Below are 13,115 nucleotides of genomic sequence, written 5' to 3' on the forward strand. Positions count from 1 at the left end.
CTCGCGGCTGCCGGCTGCGCAGGCACAGAGCGGGGCGGGGCAGGGGCGAGCGTGCTGCGTCACGGCGCGGCTGCATCCGGCGCGTGCGTGCGTGTGGTGCGGGGGAGCAGCGGCAGCCATGTCGGCCATGGGGACTCTGGCGTTTGATGAGTATGGGCGCCCCTTCCTCATCCTTAAGGACCAGGAGCGCAAGACGCGCCTCATGGGGCTCGAGGCGCTCAAGGTGAGCGGGGGGCTGCTGGGGTCGCCGGTTCGTCCGCGGGCGCCCGCTGGGCGGGCTGGGCTGGGCCGGGCCGCGCCGCGCCATGCTGCCGTCAGGGGCGGGGAGCGGCCGCCGTGGGGCCTCGGCGGGAGGATGGCGCTTGCTGGGGCGAGGTGGTCCTGCGCTTGTCTTCTGCCCCCCCTCAGGCGCAGGGCGCCTGCAGCCTGGTCCAGGCCCACAGGTGTGGGAGGTGACAGGAAAAAGAAGGCATCGGCCCCGGCGCTGGCAGTTCACCACCCGCGGCGTGAGTCCGCGCCTGAGTCGAGTGGCTTCGGAGTCGTCTCCCCTGTCAATGCGACCACGTCTCCGGGGGGCCTCTCGGGAAGGCTCCCCGCAGCCCCCTCCCTTAGATCCGTATCGGCCGCCCCCAGCTCGGTCATTGTTCCCAAGAAGGGCCGTGGCTGAGCGGGTTGGCAGCCTCGCCTGAATGCGTGTGGCTGAAACACTAACGGTGCATGTGGTTTAGGTACTGGTTGATGGAAGAGGGGCGAAATTACACTGGCTTCTCCTTTTGCCGCTGCTTGCTTCTGTTGCCCCCCCACTTTGCTTTCTGTTGCTTCCTTGGACCGTCGTTGTAGCTGCTCTGCTTTTACGTGTTTTAGCTGTGCAAGCGAAGGCACAGTAAATGTTTTTGGCATAAAAACAATACGTATGTATTAATTTTTTTCAGTCATAATTGCCTGTTGTCGGTTAAATCACAATATTTGTATTCTTTATTTTCCCCTGTACTTTTTCCTAGCTTAATGTTATGATTTTGGGATGTATGATAATGGTTTCTTATTTGTCCTTTGTTTTATAGTCTCACATAATGGCAGCAAAGGCTGTAGCAAGTACTCTGAGAACGTCCCTTGGGCCCAATGGTAATAATGAAATAATTTTAATGGTTCTTTCTCAGTAATTGTTTATCGGGATTTTCTAGATTTTTCCTTCATGCCTTGAATATGTTTTTTTAGGCTTGGATAAAATGATGGTGGACAAAGATGGTGAGGTGACTGTGACAAATGATGGTGCTACCATCCTGAATATGATGGATGTGGATCATCAGATAGCCAAGCTTATGGTGGAGCTGTCTAAATCTCAAGATGATGAGATTGGGGATGGGACTACTGGAGTAGTTGGTAAGAAAAGGTTTTAAATTTAACTTAGCTTTTCCAACTTTAAAATCAAGTTTCTTGAGCTATTTTAAGAAATTTTGTGTGAAGTAACAGCAGCTTTGTCTTAAGCACATTTTTAGAGTATTTACTGCTTTGGTGTTCTTGTCAGTTCTTGTATTAGAAGTTTTTTAATCGGAAAGACACTTTTGTGTCTTTTCTAAGTATGGTTACATTTTAAGTTACTGTTGAGACTTCTCTTTGTACTTTCAAAATTTTTATGCATAATTTTCTTCCATTATCTTCAATCTGTCATGCCTTGATGCGCATGCTTCTTTTTAGTCTAACATAAGGTAGTTTTCTTTCTAAGCATATCAAGTAGGGGCTTATTTTCTCATTTAAGAAACCTTGAACTATTAAAATTTACAGAAAAAAAAATCAGAAGGTGTAGTTTTTAATTTTTTGAGAATGTATTAAAATGATGCATCAATCTGTGGAAAAGTCAACTTTCTTTTAAAATTTTGTTTTATAGTTCTGGCTGGAGCGTTACTGGAACAAGCTGAGCAATTACTGGACCGTGGTATTCACCCTATCAGAATAGCAGACGGTTATGAGCAGGCAGCCCGCATTGCTATCGAGCATCTAGACAAAATCAGTGACAGCTTTCCAGTTGATCCACAGAACATTGAACCTCTGATCCAGACAGCAAAGACAACACTGGGCTCTAAAGTGTAAGTCACAATAACTTCAGAAGAGTATTTAAGTTTCCTTTAAAAACACTTCAGGTTGAAAGTGTTTTCATGGATTGTTAAATTGTTGCCTTCAGCAACCACTCCAAGATGTTTCATTTTGGCTAATTTCTCAATGGCCTCTATGTCTGGGGATGAGAAACTGTGAATCCTTTTTCTCTAAAGGGACAATTCCATGAAGTTAAACAGCTGCAAAATCAATTTCATTCTAATCTGTTAGTTTCAGATTTCTGCATCATGGCAAATTCCAAGAGTAATGCAAACCTTTTAAAAAGAACCGTGTTATATTTCAAAGGGGTTTTTTGTGGTTTGGGGTTTTTTTCCTAGAAAAATTTTTTGTAGCATAGTTCCATAAATGTATTTTCATTATAGGTTCTGTGTGTAATATATAGATTCAGACACTGTAAGGGCTTCCTTTGCAGAGCTGTTTTAACAGTGGTTTCTGTGTCTTTGAATATTTCTTAGTAGTTAATCCTCCTCACTTGTTTCAAATCTGTATCTTGAGACTACGTCCACAAAGACTACTTAGGCAAACCATATTGTGTGTTCTGTTTTCTACCGTATTTATCATCTTCTATTTCAGTGAACAGACAGGCAGGACCCCCTCTTTAAAGACGTAGTGTACAAAAGTTGTTAGCTATAGTGATACAATAGTGATACTTTTTTTCCTGTTTGATAGAATTACTTTTTTCTTTCAAATTGTGGAAATGTAATGCAACTTTATTGTCTTTTTAAAACCTAGAGTTAACCGCTGTCACAGACAAATGGCAGAAATTGCTGTAAATGCTGTACTGACAGTAGCAGATATGGAACGTAAAGATGTTGATTTTGAGCTGATCAAAGTACAAGGCAAAGTGGGAGGTAGACTGGAAGATACACAGTTGGTTAAAGGAGTGATTGTGGATAAAGATTTCAGTCATCCACAGATGCCTAAAGTAAGTGATGTCCCTGTGTGCGTATCTCATCAGTAATGGCTTAAATAGGATTCTCTAGTCCATTTCACATGCTGTCCTAGTATTTTCTTAAGTATTTAAACAGTGTTGTGGTTTGGCTTGTTTTTTGCACATGTATCAACAGAAAAAGGAGGAGGAGCATTAAATTCATCATGTTGGAAGAGACCACCTTAGAACTTAAAACAATCTTGAAGTTGAGAAATTATGGCGGGGGTAGGGATTACTGTACAACTAAGTGAGGACCAGGTGCAGAGTTCTATGTTGAAGCAGAAATAATCATCTATAGTGTATAATACAACTAAGATGCTTGATGCAAATCAATATGACGAAATGCTTTTTAAGCTTCATGCGTTACCATGTTGTCCTGTTCGGAGCACTGCAGAAGCTGTCCTTTTATTTGGTGTAGATGAGATCTCCAAGTCTTTGTACAGTATACTTCAAGAAAGATGAAGACAGTGTAGGATTTCTGCTATTCTAAAATATTTTTCTAGTAGGTGACACGGTTTATCCTATAAAAAGGAAGACTGATGGGAAATATCAGTCGTGCAGTACATAAAAGGTGTCTATGAAGATGAGAATGTAGTATTTTCGATGGTCATGGTGGATAGAGCAGATAATAGTTTCATTGAAGTTGTTTTTTCTGTATGTTTAAACACTAAACTACAAAAAGACATCACTGTTAAAGATTGTTATGGGCTTAAACAGTGTCTTCAAGCTGTGGAATTTGTTTGAAATGGGTTATAGAGATTTCTGATGGAATTATAGGGGTATAATTACATTCACTTTCAAATAAGTCAGATGATCTTCAAGTTTCTTCTTAGCCCTGTGTTTTTAAAGATATGTCTACATGTTTTGGAAATATAAGAGCGAGCTGTTACTGGTCAAAATTCAACTTTCTCTTTTTTTCAAAATTGTGCAGGAACTTAAAGATGCTAAAATTGCCATCCTTACTTGTCCGTTTGAACCACCTAAACCTAAAACCAAGCATAAGCTTGATGTCACATCTGTGGAAGATTACAAGGCACTGCAGAAATATGAAAAGGAGAAGTTTGAAGAGATGGTGAAACAGGTAGTCTTCAAGATTATTTCTCTGGTTTTTATGTTTTTCATAGCCTTTACACAAGATAGCATAGTGCATTGGTTTATTTCGGGAAATGAGCTAATAATCCTGGTGAGAGGCAACGTACAAGCAATTGTAAGGCTATGAATAAAGACAAGTTTATGTAAGAAAGATATCACCCTTGTTTGATGGTTATTTTGGTCTTTATGTATGCCAGATGGTTCTTTTTCAGACTTGGGTTTTGAGAAAATTAGGAGAATTAAAATCATGAAGAGACTGTTTTTCATTCTTGTGTTCTGATCGGAAGATTAATGTTCTGTGTTGCTTTCAGATAAAAGACACCGGTGCAAACCTTGCTATTTGCCAGTGGGGTTTTGATGATGAGGCGAATCACTTGCTGCTCCAGAATGAGCTGCCTGCTGTTCGTTGGGTTGGTGGACCTGAAATAGAAGTAAGTAAAATCTTCTAAAATGGGACTTTGTACCAAGTCTCAAACATTTAAGTAATACGCTGTACCGATTAAAAGTTTGGGCTTTCTGGGTAGAATTCATAGTCACATATATGGGTATGTATTGGAGAAAAAATATTGGGGATCTGTGGGAAGACCCTACAGCAAATGGTATTGTGGTTTATAGTTGGAGTGGATGCATATTACTTGTTAACAGGTTTATGAGGCTAGGAATGTTTCTGCTTTAGTCTCACTATTTGCAGAAACAAGGCATTGCCTGAAATACTTTGAAGTGGTGGGAAGATAATCTCTTGGAGTAGCCATTTGACAGATTCTCTTCCACTTGGTCTAATGTTATGAAAAACGTAATAGAAAAGTCTTCTCAAGATAATTGATGGTTGTTTAACTTCAGTTGATCGCCATTGCAACCGGAGGACGCATCGTTCCTCGCTTCTGTGAACTCACAGCAGAGAAGCTGGGTTTTGCGGGTATTGTCCGAGAGATCTCCTTTGGAACAACGAAGGACAGAATGCTTGTCATTGAACAGTGTCAGAATTCCAGAGCTGTGACCATTTTCATTAGAGGAGGAAATAAAATGGTGAGGTGCTTAGTTTGTTACGAATGTTTGATATGTAAGTTACAGAATGTGGAGTTTCTTTCAAAAACATTAACAGTTCTTATTTTTGTCTTAAATTTTCCTTGCAAGGGTGGACATAGAAGAGGGGGAGGGTTGTAGGCATTTGTGACTGTGTTAGAAGTCACTTGTTAGATTCACATCCTTTGTTTTTGAATGAAAACTTTTTTTCTCACTGTTAGACCATATAGTTCATAAATAGAGAAATAACGTTACCTGTGGATGCTCTAATTTGTTTTTTCTCATGGGAGGGTAACTTTTATGAGACATATTGGTGTTTTTGAAAGATTTGATTTTATAGACCTAGGTATGTCATTTCTGATTTAGTTCGGTCAAAAATACTTAAAAATTAAGAAGCCAGACCAACTCCACACACAGAGAATGAGGCAATTTTAAGTGCTTCTGTACTTAACCTGGTTCTTGGTTGTACTGTTAGTGTTAAATTGTATTTACTATAGGTCAAGTCCTACTTTGAGTGAAAAACCTTGGGAAGAAAAGAACATAACCCTTAGTCTGAAGAGTTCTTTAAGAAAGAAAAAATACTGCTTTAAAAGTCAGTATAACTTGTTAAATCCTTCTACATCTGTTGGGAGTTGACACAAATTCCAGTCTGAAAATAATACTGGCATTTACATTTAAGTGTTTTGTGTCTTGGAAATATGCAAGATTGAAAACCTTATGTAAGTTTTTGTCATTTCAATTTATAGATTTAACAAATAACATTGAAGAGGGTATTTTTTTGTTCCTTCTCTGCCACTGAATGTCTAACATTGTATATTTTGAAGTAGTATAATACAGCAACAGTAAAGCTGCATTAGAGCCGTGAAAAGGTCCTACAGTTTATTTGCAGTTTCCATTTCTGTATTAGGAAATATATCCTCATAGCCTTCAGTTGTGTATATTGTAAAATACATGCTATTTTATAATTCCAGATTATTGAAGAAGCAAAGCGATCTCTTCATGATGCATTGTGTGTAATCCGGAATCTTGTTCGTGATAATCGTATTGTATATGGTGGTGGTGCAGCCGAAATTTCCTGTGCCTTAGCAGTCAGTGAAGCAGCAGATAAGGTAAGAAAAGGAACAGTTACAACTTACTTTGATTTATGAAGGGAAAGTAAGGATTAAGTCCGTTTTAAGAGATTCCAGAAAAACTTCAAAGAGCTTTCAGAAAGTGGATATTGTGAAACTTCCTGACATTCACTGATAACCAGTGTTAACAGTTTTCCTTCCCCTCTCTGTAAGAAGTCTTACTGGTACCTTTTTCCTTTTATGATAAGAGTGGTTTAAAAGTGCTTTAATTAACAAGTAGTTATCATCCAGATATATTCAGTCAGTTGTTATATCCCAAGAAAATCTGCACGTCATGTATGTATTTTAGTGTGAATTTCTGCTTTTGCTAACACTGGAGTCAATAGCTGTATGAATTTGACTTTCTTTTCCTCTAGTGCCCATCTTTGGAACAGTATGCTATGAGAGCTTTTGCAGATGCCCTGGAGGTAATTCCCATGGCACTTGCGGAGAACAGTGGTATGAATCCAATACAGACTATGACCGAAGTGCGGGCTAGGCAAGTGAAAGAAAATAATCCTGCCCTCGGCATTGATTGTTTGCAGAAAGGAACAAATGGTAAGAACCGCAGTGTGGAGAAGGAGGAACATAACAGGGTTTTCTTTCTCAGAAGATCAAAATGCTTACTATTTTATCTCTCGGAGCTTTTTTTTTTTCTTTAAACCTGTGTATCACTTCAGTTATGAACTCTTGCCCCTTGCCATAATACATAGGAATGCAGGTGGAGTGATACTTGTGTGTCTTAATTGTTTGAAAACCTGTATTTAGTGGCAAGGTTAGTTGAAGATGTTGACTGACCTTGTGGTACATGAATGAAAGCTACTTGCTACGAGGCAAGAGCAGGCTGTGTTTTACATACTGCAGTTTTAGTGATCCAGTTTACCCTGCAGCCTAACAAACAGTTGTTTTGAGAAACGACTTGTGACTAAACAGAAGGTTGGAAATTACTAGGTAGTGTTGTTCACAGCAGTACATATACATATATAGACCTCTTAAGAAGTATGTGAAGACCAAGAAACCAATGTATGAAAACTTATTTTCATCCAGACATAAACTTTTCACACTTACTGTTTGGTTTTTTTTCAGAAGGTGGTATATTTTGGAACACAATGTAAGACATTGTGTTTATGTAAATTCATAACTCTCCTTGATTAGGTGTTTCTGCTTTATGGCACTTGAACTTTCACTTCTTTAGTGGTTGCTTAGCCCTTAGGGTCCTTCTAATATTTGTATATGGAAATTGTACTCTTCAAAAAATAATGCAGAAAAGCAAAGAGCTACAATTGGGGAAGACTTAGTTGGGAAAAGAGTTAGGATCTTAAAGTTCCAAGATCTTTGCTAAGAACCCAGACATAAAACTCTAGTTTGTAGAAATTGTCAACTGTGGTGGCCAACAGTAATAATTTTAAAACATTCTATAAATTACATGAAAATTACTATATCGGGTTAAATGTTATATCTAGATTTAAGGGGGGTATCTAATTTTTCGACTTCTTTTTGGCAGATATGAAGCAACAGCATGTTATAGAAACCTTGATTGGTAAGAAACAGCAGATTTCTCTGGCAACGCAGGTTGTTAGAATGATTCTGAAGATTGATGATATCCGTAGGCCTGGGGAATCTGAAGAGTGAAGGTTGAAAAGCAAGAAACATTAAGGGGGCCACAGCAGTAGCGAAGAGAGTAGTATTCTGATGCTTCATCTTCAGCTATTTATTTTGGACACTTTTTGTTTCAGATACTGTAATGGCTAATTGTTGGAAATAAAACACAATTTAGCACTGGTGGTTTCAAGACTTGTTTCGGAAGTGTCGTTGTATCTTTTCTTAGATATGAATATCCATAGAAAACATTTCGTGGATGTGTAGGAAAAAAATCCTGATAACAGCCTAATAAAATTTCATGGGTCCTTTTCCATTGCTCCTGCAGCAGACTCGGCTGGCTGCTTGTGAGCAAAGCCCACAGAGTCTCATTTTAAGAGGTCTGTGACACTTTCATTGGAGCAGGCAGAAAATTATTGTAGCCTCCAGTAATTCTCATATATTAAATATATCAAGTATGAAGTTTCAATCTGAAGATCTAAAGGGCCTATATTTCATGCTTCCAGTTGCTTCTATTTCTTCACTTGTGGTACGCTTTAAGTATATTCCTGATGTATGGGCTAGGAGGATTTTTTTTTTTCAGGGATATACACATTCAGTCAAGTGGGCTTTTTTCCAAAACTTTTCTCTCAACTACAACCATTGAGTGCACTTACTTTGTAAGCCCCAAGTATGATCTTAGAATGGTAAAGTTTACTAGTAAGGTGCCTTGCTTGGGAAATTACTAGCAAGTAATTTCTGGTAGACCAGAAATAATGTGCGCTTTTTTTTTTCAGATTTCAGAAGGTAGGGAAGTAGTGAAAATACCAGCTCGCTGTTACTTGTTTTATATTTGATGTACATAGTTTCAAAGTTTCAAAACATAGCACTACAGGGGAAACTTCTTTCATTTATGTCTGATACTAGCAGGTCTTGTTCTAATCATTATTTGCTGTGACTATCATAGAATCACAGAATGATTTGGGTTGGAAGGGACCTTAAAGATCATCTAGTTCCAACACCCTGCCACAGGCTGGGACATTTTCCACTAGATCAGGTTGCTCAAAGCCTCATCCAGCTGTCACTTGAATCAAAATCCTTTAGTAAGTGTTGATACAGGAAGAGTAGAAACAAGTTTTATCATGGGAAGGTTCCAGGACCATTTGAGGAATCCTAGAAAGCTTTATTTTTACTGTTAAAAAATGAGTAGTGAGTGTTTCAATTGTTACTCTTTTGCCTTTTCCCAAAATTAGCTTACGACAGTTAATTGGTTTTACTGCTGCTGAAGTCTGACATTCTGAATTGATTCATGACTGTAATTGTGAATCTGAAATCCCACAAATACATTGGTTCCTGCAGAACCATCCCTTACTTTGTTCAGTAACACAAAAAGAAAACAGATGTAGCTAGAACTTAAAAGGGAGTAATTTAGTTGTGCTAATTTACCACTTCCACCTCCTAGTGAAGTTGTATACATGATAGGGAGAGAACAGTTGTGCACTTTTAGGAGGTTTTTTTTCCTTCAACTTCTGTCCCCTGTTGTGGTTTAACCCCAACTGGGGAGCGAAACACCACGCAGCCCGTTGCTCAGTCACCCACAAGCGTTGGGAGAGAGAATTGGAAGAGTAAACGTGAGAAAGCTCATGGGTTGAGATAAAGACAGATTAACAGGTAAAGCAAAAGCCACACACACAAGCAGAGCAAACCAAGGAATTCATTCACCACTTCCCATGGTCAGGCAGGTGCTCAGCCATCTTCAGGACAGCAGGGCTCCGTCACACACATAATGGTGACTTGGGAAGACAAATAACAAAACTCCCAAGTGTTTTTGCTGTCCTCCTTTCCCCCAGCCTTTTCTTACTGGGCACAGTGTCACACAGCATGGGCTGTCCCTGTGGTTAGTCTAGGTCATCTGCCTGGTTGTGCCCCCTCCCAACCTCTTGCGCACCCACAGCCTATGTGGGAGGTGGGGACGAGTGAGAAGCAGAGGGGGCCTTGATGCAGTGCAAGCACAGCTCAGCAACAGCTAAAACATTCGTTTGTATTCAGCATGGTTTTGGTCACAGATGCAAAGCACAGCACCACGCCAGCTACCATGAAGAAAATGAACATCCCAGCCAGAGCCAGTACAACTGTCCTGCTCCCATCGGTGAATCTCATCAGCTCTTCTTCAGTTACATTTTCTTTTGGCGTGGCTTAGAAATCATGACTCCTTTCAAAGATGAGATGCTGAGAGGAAATGGGCAGTACTGCCTGCACACCACTTGTATTGCTCTGCCTTTGGATGTCCTGCCCGGAAGAAGTGAAGAAGGCAGAGAAGGGGGCTCTGTGCAGGCCACACTGCAAGTGGTGGGAGGAAAGACTCTGGTTGTGCTCCGCAGCTGGTATACGGGGTTGGTTCCCAGCAACGTGGGTCAGCAGCATTGGACGTGTGCTGGTAGTTGCTAAGGATGTGTGAGCTGAGAGCTGGTCAGAATTAGGTAGTGGGGAGTTGGTTTGAGTTTTTTCTTTCTTCCAAGGGCAGGTTTTGACTGTAAACTGCTGCCTAATTCAGAAGCCTCTAAGACATGGGACAATGTATTTTAAAAATTGTGGAAACGTGCTTTTGCTGATCTGACTTATGAAAATAAAGGTTTTGTGCTCTGTAGGTAAGTATCTAATGTTCAACCAGATCTTAATACTGAAAGTCTGAAGCTTGGTTGGAACTCTGATAAAACTGTAAGAAAAGGAAGTCTTTTTTGAGAGGCTTGTATTTTTGCTCTTCAACATAAATGTGTAACGTTAGCATTATCAATAAATGTTGCATAGAGACAATTGGAGGACAATCAACTTTCATTACAGCATGAAACATGCAACTGAATGTATTAGACCAAATTAATGAAACCAGTGCAGCTCAAACTGGTACACTGTCACAGCAGGAATAATTGAATTTGGGCTTTGACAAAACAGTGGGAATACCAGTATTGTGATTTTGTGCTGTGGTCTGCCTCTGGTCAAGTAAATGACCAGAGAATATCGGAATAATGATAAGGTTGTGGGAGACACTGTTACTCAAATTAATCATGGTGTGTTTGTAACTATCAGGAAATAAAAGCCTTGCCTAGCTGTGTATTTGGGGCTGAGGGCCACAGGCCCCACAGTCCCTTCAAGTTCTACTCCGTTACTCTGGGGAAAATGCGAGGTTCACCAGCAGAGGGCAACATACGCGCATCACTGCTGCAGCAGACTGTATCCAAATTTTTTAAACACATGAGCAGAATCAGCCGGGCAGTCCATTCCCAGCCATCAATGACATGGCACATGTATGTCATCAGCAAGACCTGGATCTTTCCGAATTCCCCTCAAGGGCTCAGTTAGTCGAGATAGTTTCATGACTGGCCCCAATGTGCCCTCTTATATCCAAGTTTTCACATCTTCCTAGGACCGTTACCGTGGCCCTGCCTCTTTGTCCCGCTAGTTCTAGTTCCCCTGTTACCAGCCAGCTTTTCCCAGCCTCGCTTCTTAGTCTTTCCTGCTGCGCTCCCGGGCCTGGGCTCCTTTCCTTCTCTGACTTCTCACATCTCCACACCGACATGACACTCGTCTTTGCAGGCGCAGGCAGTGAGGCTGCCAGGAGCACAGCACGCAGACTCCTCTCCATCGCACCCAGCCCACAACAGCTGCATGGTGCCGTGCACCCAGGGCTGGGCTGCAGTGATGCAGAGAAATCAGGTGTGAGTGGATTTTTTTCAGGAATAGTGTTATGTTGAAACAACATTCTCGTTTCTCTACAAACTGTCACTTTTTAATACAAAAGTATTCTTCCTTTGCTTAGAAATTAGTATTTTTTCCTTGCTGTTTGATCATTTCTGATCTGTGTTCTGCATGGGGAAAGATGCCTATAATGTGCACAGTTACTGCTCTGTTATGTCCATGCTGTACACATCAAGCCTCGTTTGTATGTTAGCTGTCATGGGACGCTTTGCCAGAACACACAGACATCTCAGAGTCAGGTCCATCCAGTGTCTTTATCCACATATGATCTTTCCCATTTGACCCTGTCTGATTCCTCTTAGGAGAAAAGAGCAGCAATTGATAAATTAAGAGTCCGAAAAGTAATTTATTACCTAAAACACCAGTGAAAAGCAGAAGAAAAAAAAACAAACATCCAAACGAATCCCTGGAGGTGTTTAAGAGTCGGGTCAACATAGCACTTAGGGACATGGTGTAGTTGGGAACTGTCGGTGTTAGGTTAACGGTTGAACTGGATGATCTTCAAGGTCTTTTCCAACCTAGATGATTCTGTGATTCAGTTCTTGTCCAAACGATCTGATCTGACAAGCTTACAGGGAACCACAGATAGGGTTTTAAATGGAGCAAATTAAGCAGTCTTGCTAACATGTGAGTCTGCTAGCTCCTTCTGTAATATTAAAACACCTGGATATTAGGATACTTAGATCCAAACCTACCTAAACTAAGCTGACTGACCCCAGAACATGTCTGGGCTGTATGTCTTTATGGTAAGGCTGTACAGAGAAGAGAGCACCGTGGGAGCTGCTCTCCTCTGTGACATAGTGGCATGACTATGCCTTGCACTCTTAAAAATTACTGTTATCTTGACCACGGGGATAGTTAGTACACCCCCTGGACTCTTACCACCACCCAAGGAGGGTTGGTTCAGTTGGGAGGTTTGGGGCTGGGAGGCTAGCCTCATTTGTCCTCCCTGCACAGAAGCATCTCTCCATTTCACATCTTGGAGGGTTTCCCAGGAATTCTCTGCCAGGGAACATTTTTCATGATGTTAAAGGGACAATTAAATGGATTGGCAGTGTTTGCTTTGTGGAGGACTCATCTCTCTGATACAAGAGAGGCAGTCTGATAAACTCAAATGACTGGGGGGTAAAGCTTCAGTACTTTGTCTGTAACATGTAGGCCCTGCAACACCTGCCTGGTGTACATGCACTAGAATTTGTCGCCATGAGATTCCTCCCTCAGCTACTTGGGACCAGTAACTATGTTATGGTGAGGCTCCTGCCCCGCAGTGAAGAATGGCAACAGCACAGGCACTGAGAGAAACAGGTCTCTGGCAGCTCTCTAGTGTCTGGGTGCTCACTGCACATGGAACACTGCTGTCAGGGCCCTGAGTGCACTCCCCCTCCTCCCCTTCCAGGGGTTTGGCTACTTGTGCTCAAAGGCCAGCCCTGGCATGGCAGACCTGTGTTGCCTTGAATTACACTGCTGGGGAAATGATGGGGGTGAGAAAAAGCTGGGAGAAGCCCTCCCACTTTTGC

The 13,115-nt window shown here is 41.3% G+C and overlaps 1 protein-coding gene across 2 annotated transcripts; it reads left to right on the forward strand.

The window, feature by feature from the left end:
* The first annotated feature begins 76 nt into the window (after positions 1-76).
* On the forward strand, positions 77-8,059 carry CCT5 (chaperonin containing TCP1 subunit 5). 2 transcript variants are annotated; one of them, XM_074897838.1, is made up of 11 exons: positions 77-223; positions 1,062-1,122; positions 1,216-1,380; positions 1,886-2,084; positions 2,845-3,037; positions 3,975-4,124; positions 4,447-4,566; positions 4,976-5,161; positions 6,130-6,267; positions 6,645-6,825; positions 7,772-8,059. In XM_074897838.1, the coding sequence occupies exons 1-11, from the start codon at positions 119-121 to the stop codon at positions 7,897-7,899; spliced, it is 1,626 nt and encodes a 541-aa protein (XP_074753939.1). In that variant the 5' UTR covers positions 77-118; the 3' UTR covers positions 7,900-8,059. The 2 variants fall into 2 exon arrangements, with proteins under 2 accessions (XP_074753939.1, XP_074753940.1); XM_074897839.1 differs by lacking the exon at positions 1,216-1,380.
* Positions 8,060-13,115: the final 5,056 nt, after the last annotated feature.

Source organism: Athene noctua, chromosome 2 (assembly GCF_965140245.1).
Source record: "Athene noctua chromosome 2, bAthNoc1.hap1.1, whole genome shotgun sequence".
In the NCBI taxonomy this organism is placed as follows: Eukaryota; Metazoa; Chordata; class Aves; order Strigiformes; family Strigidae; genus Athene; species Athene noctua.

Coding starts and splice junctions, on each gene's coding strand:
- CCT5 (XM_074897838.1), top strand. CDS start 119: ATGTCGGCCATGGGGACTCTGGCGTTTGATGAGTATGGGCGCCCCTTC. Junction 3,038..3,974: donor GTCATCCACAGATGCCTAAA/GTAAGTGATGTC, acceptor AAAATTGTGCAG/GAACTTAAAGATGCTAAAAT. Junction 5,162..6,129: donor TTAGAGGAGGAAATAAAATG/GTGAGGTGCTTA, acceptor TTATAATTCCAG/ATTATTGAAGAAGCAAAGCG.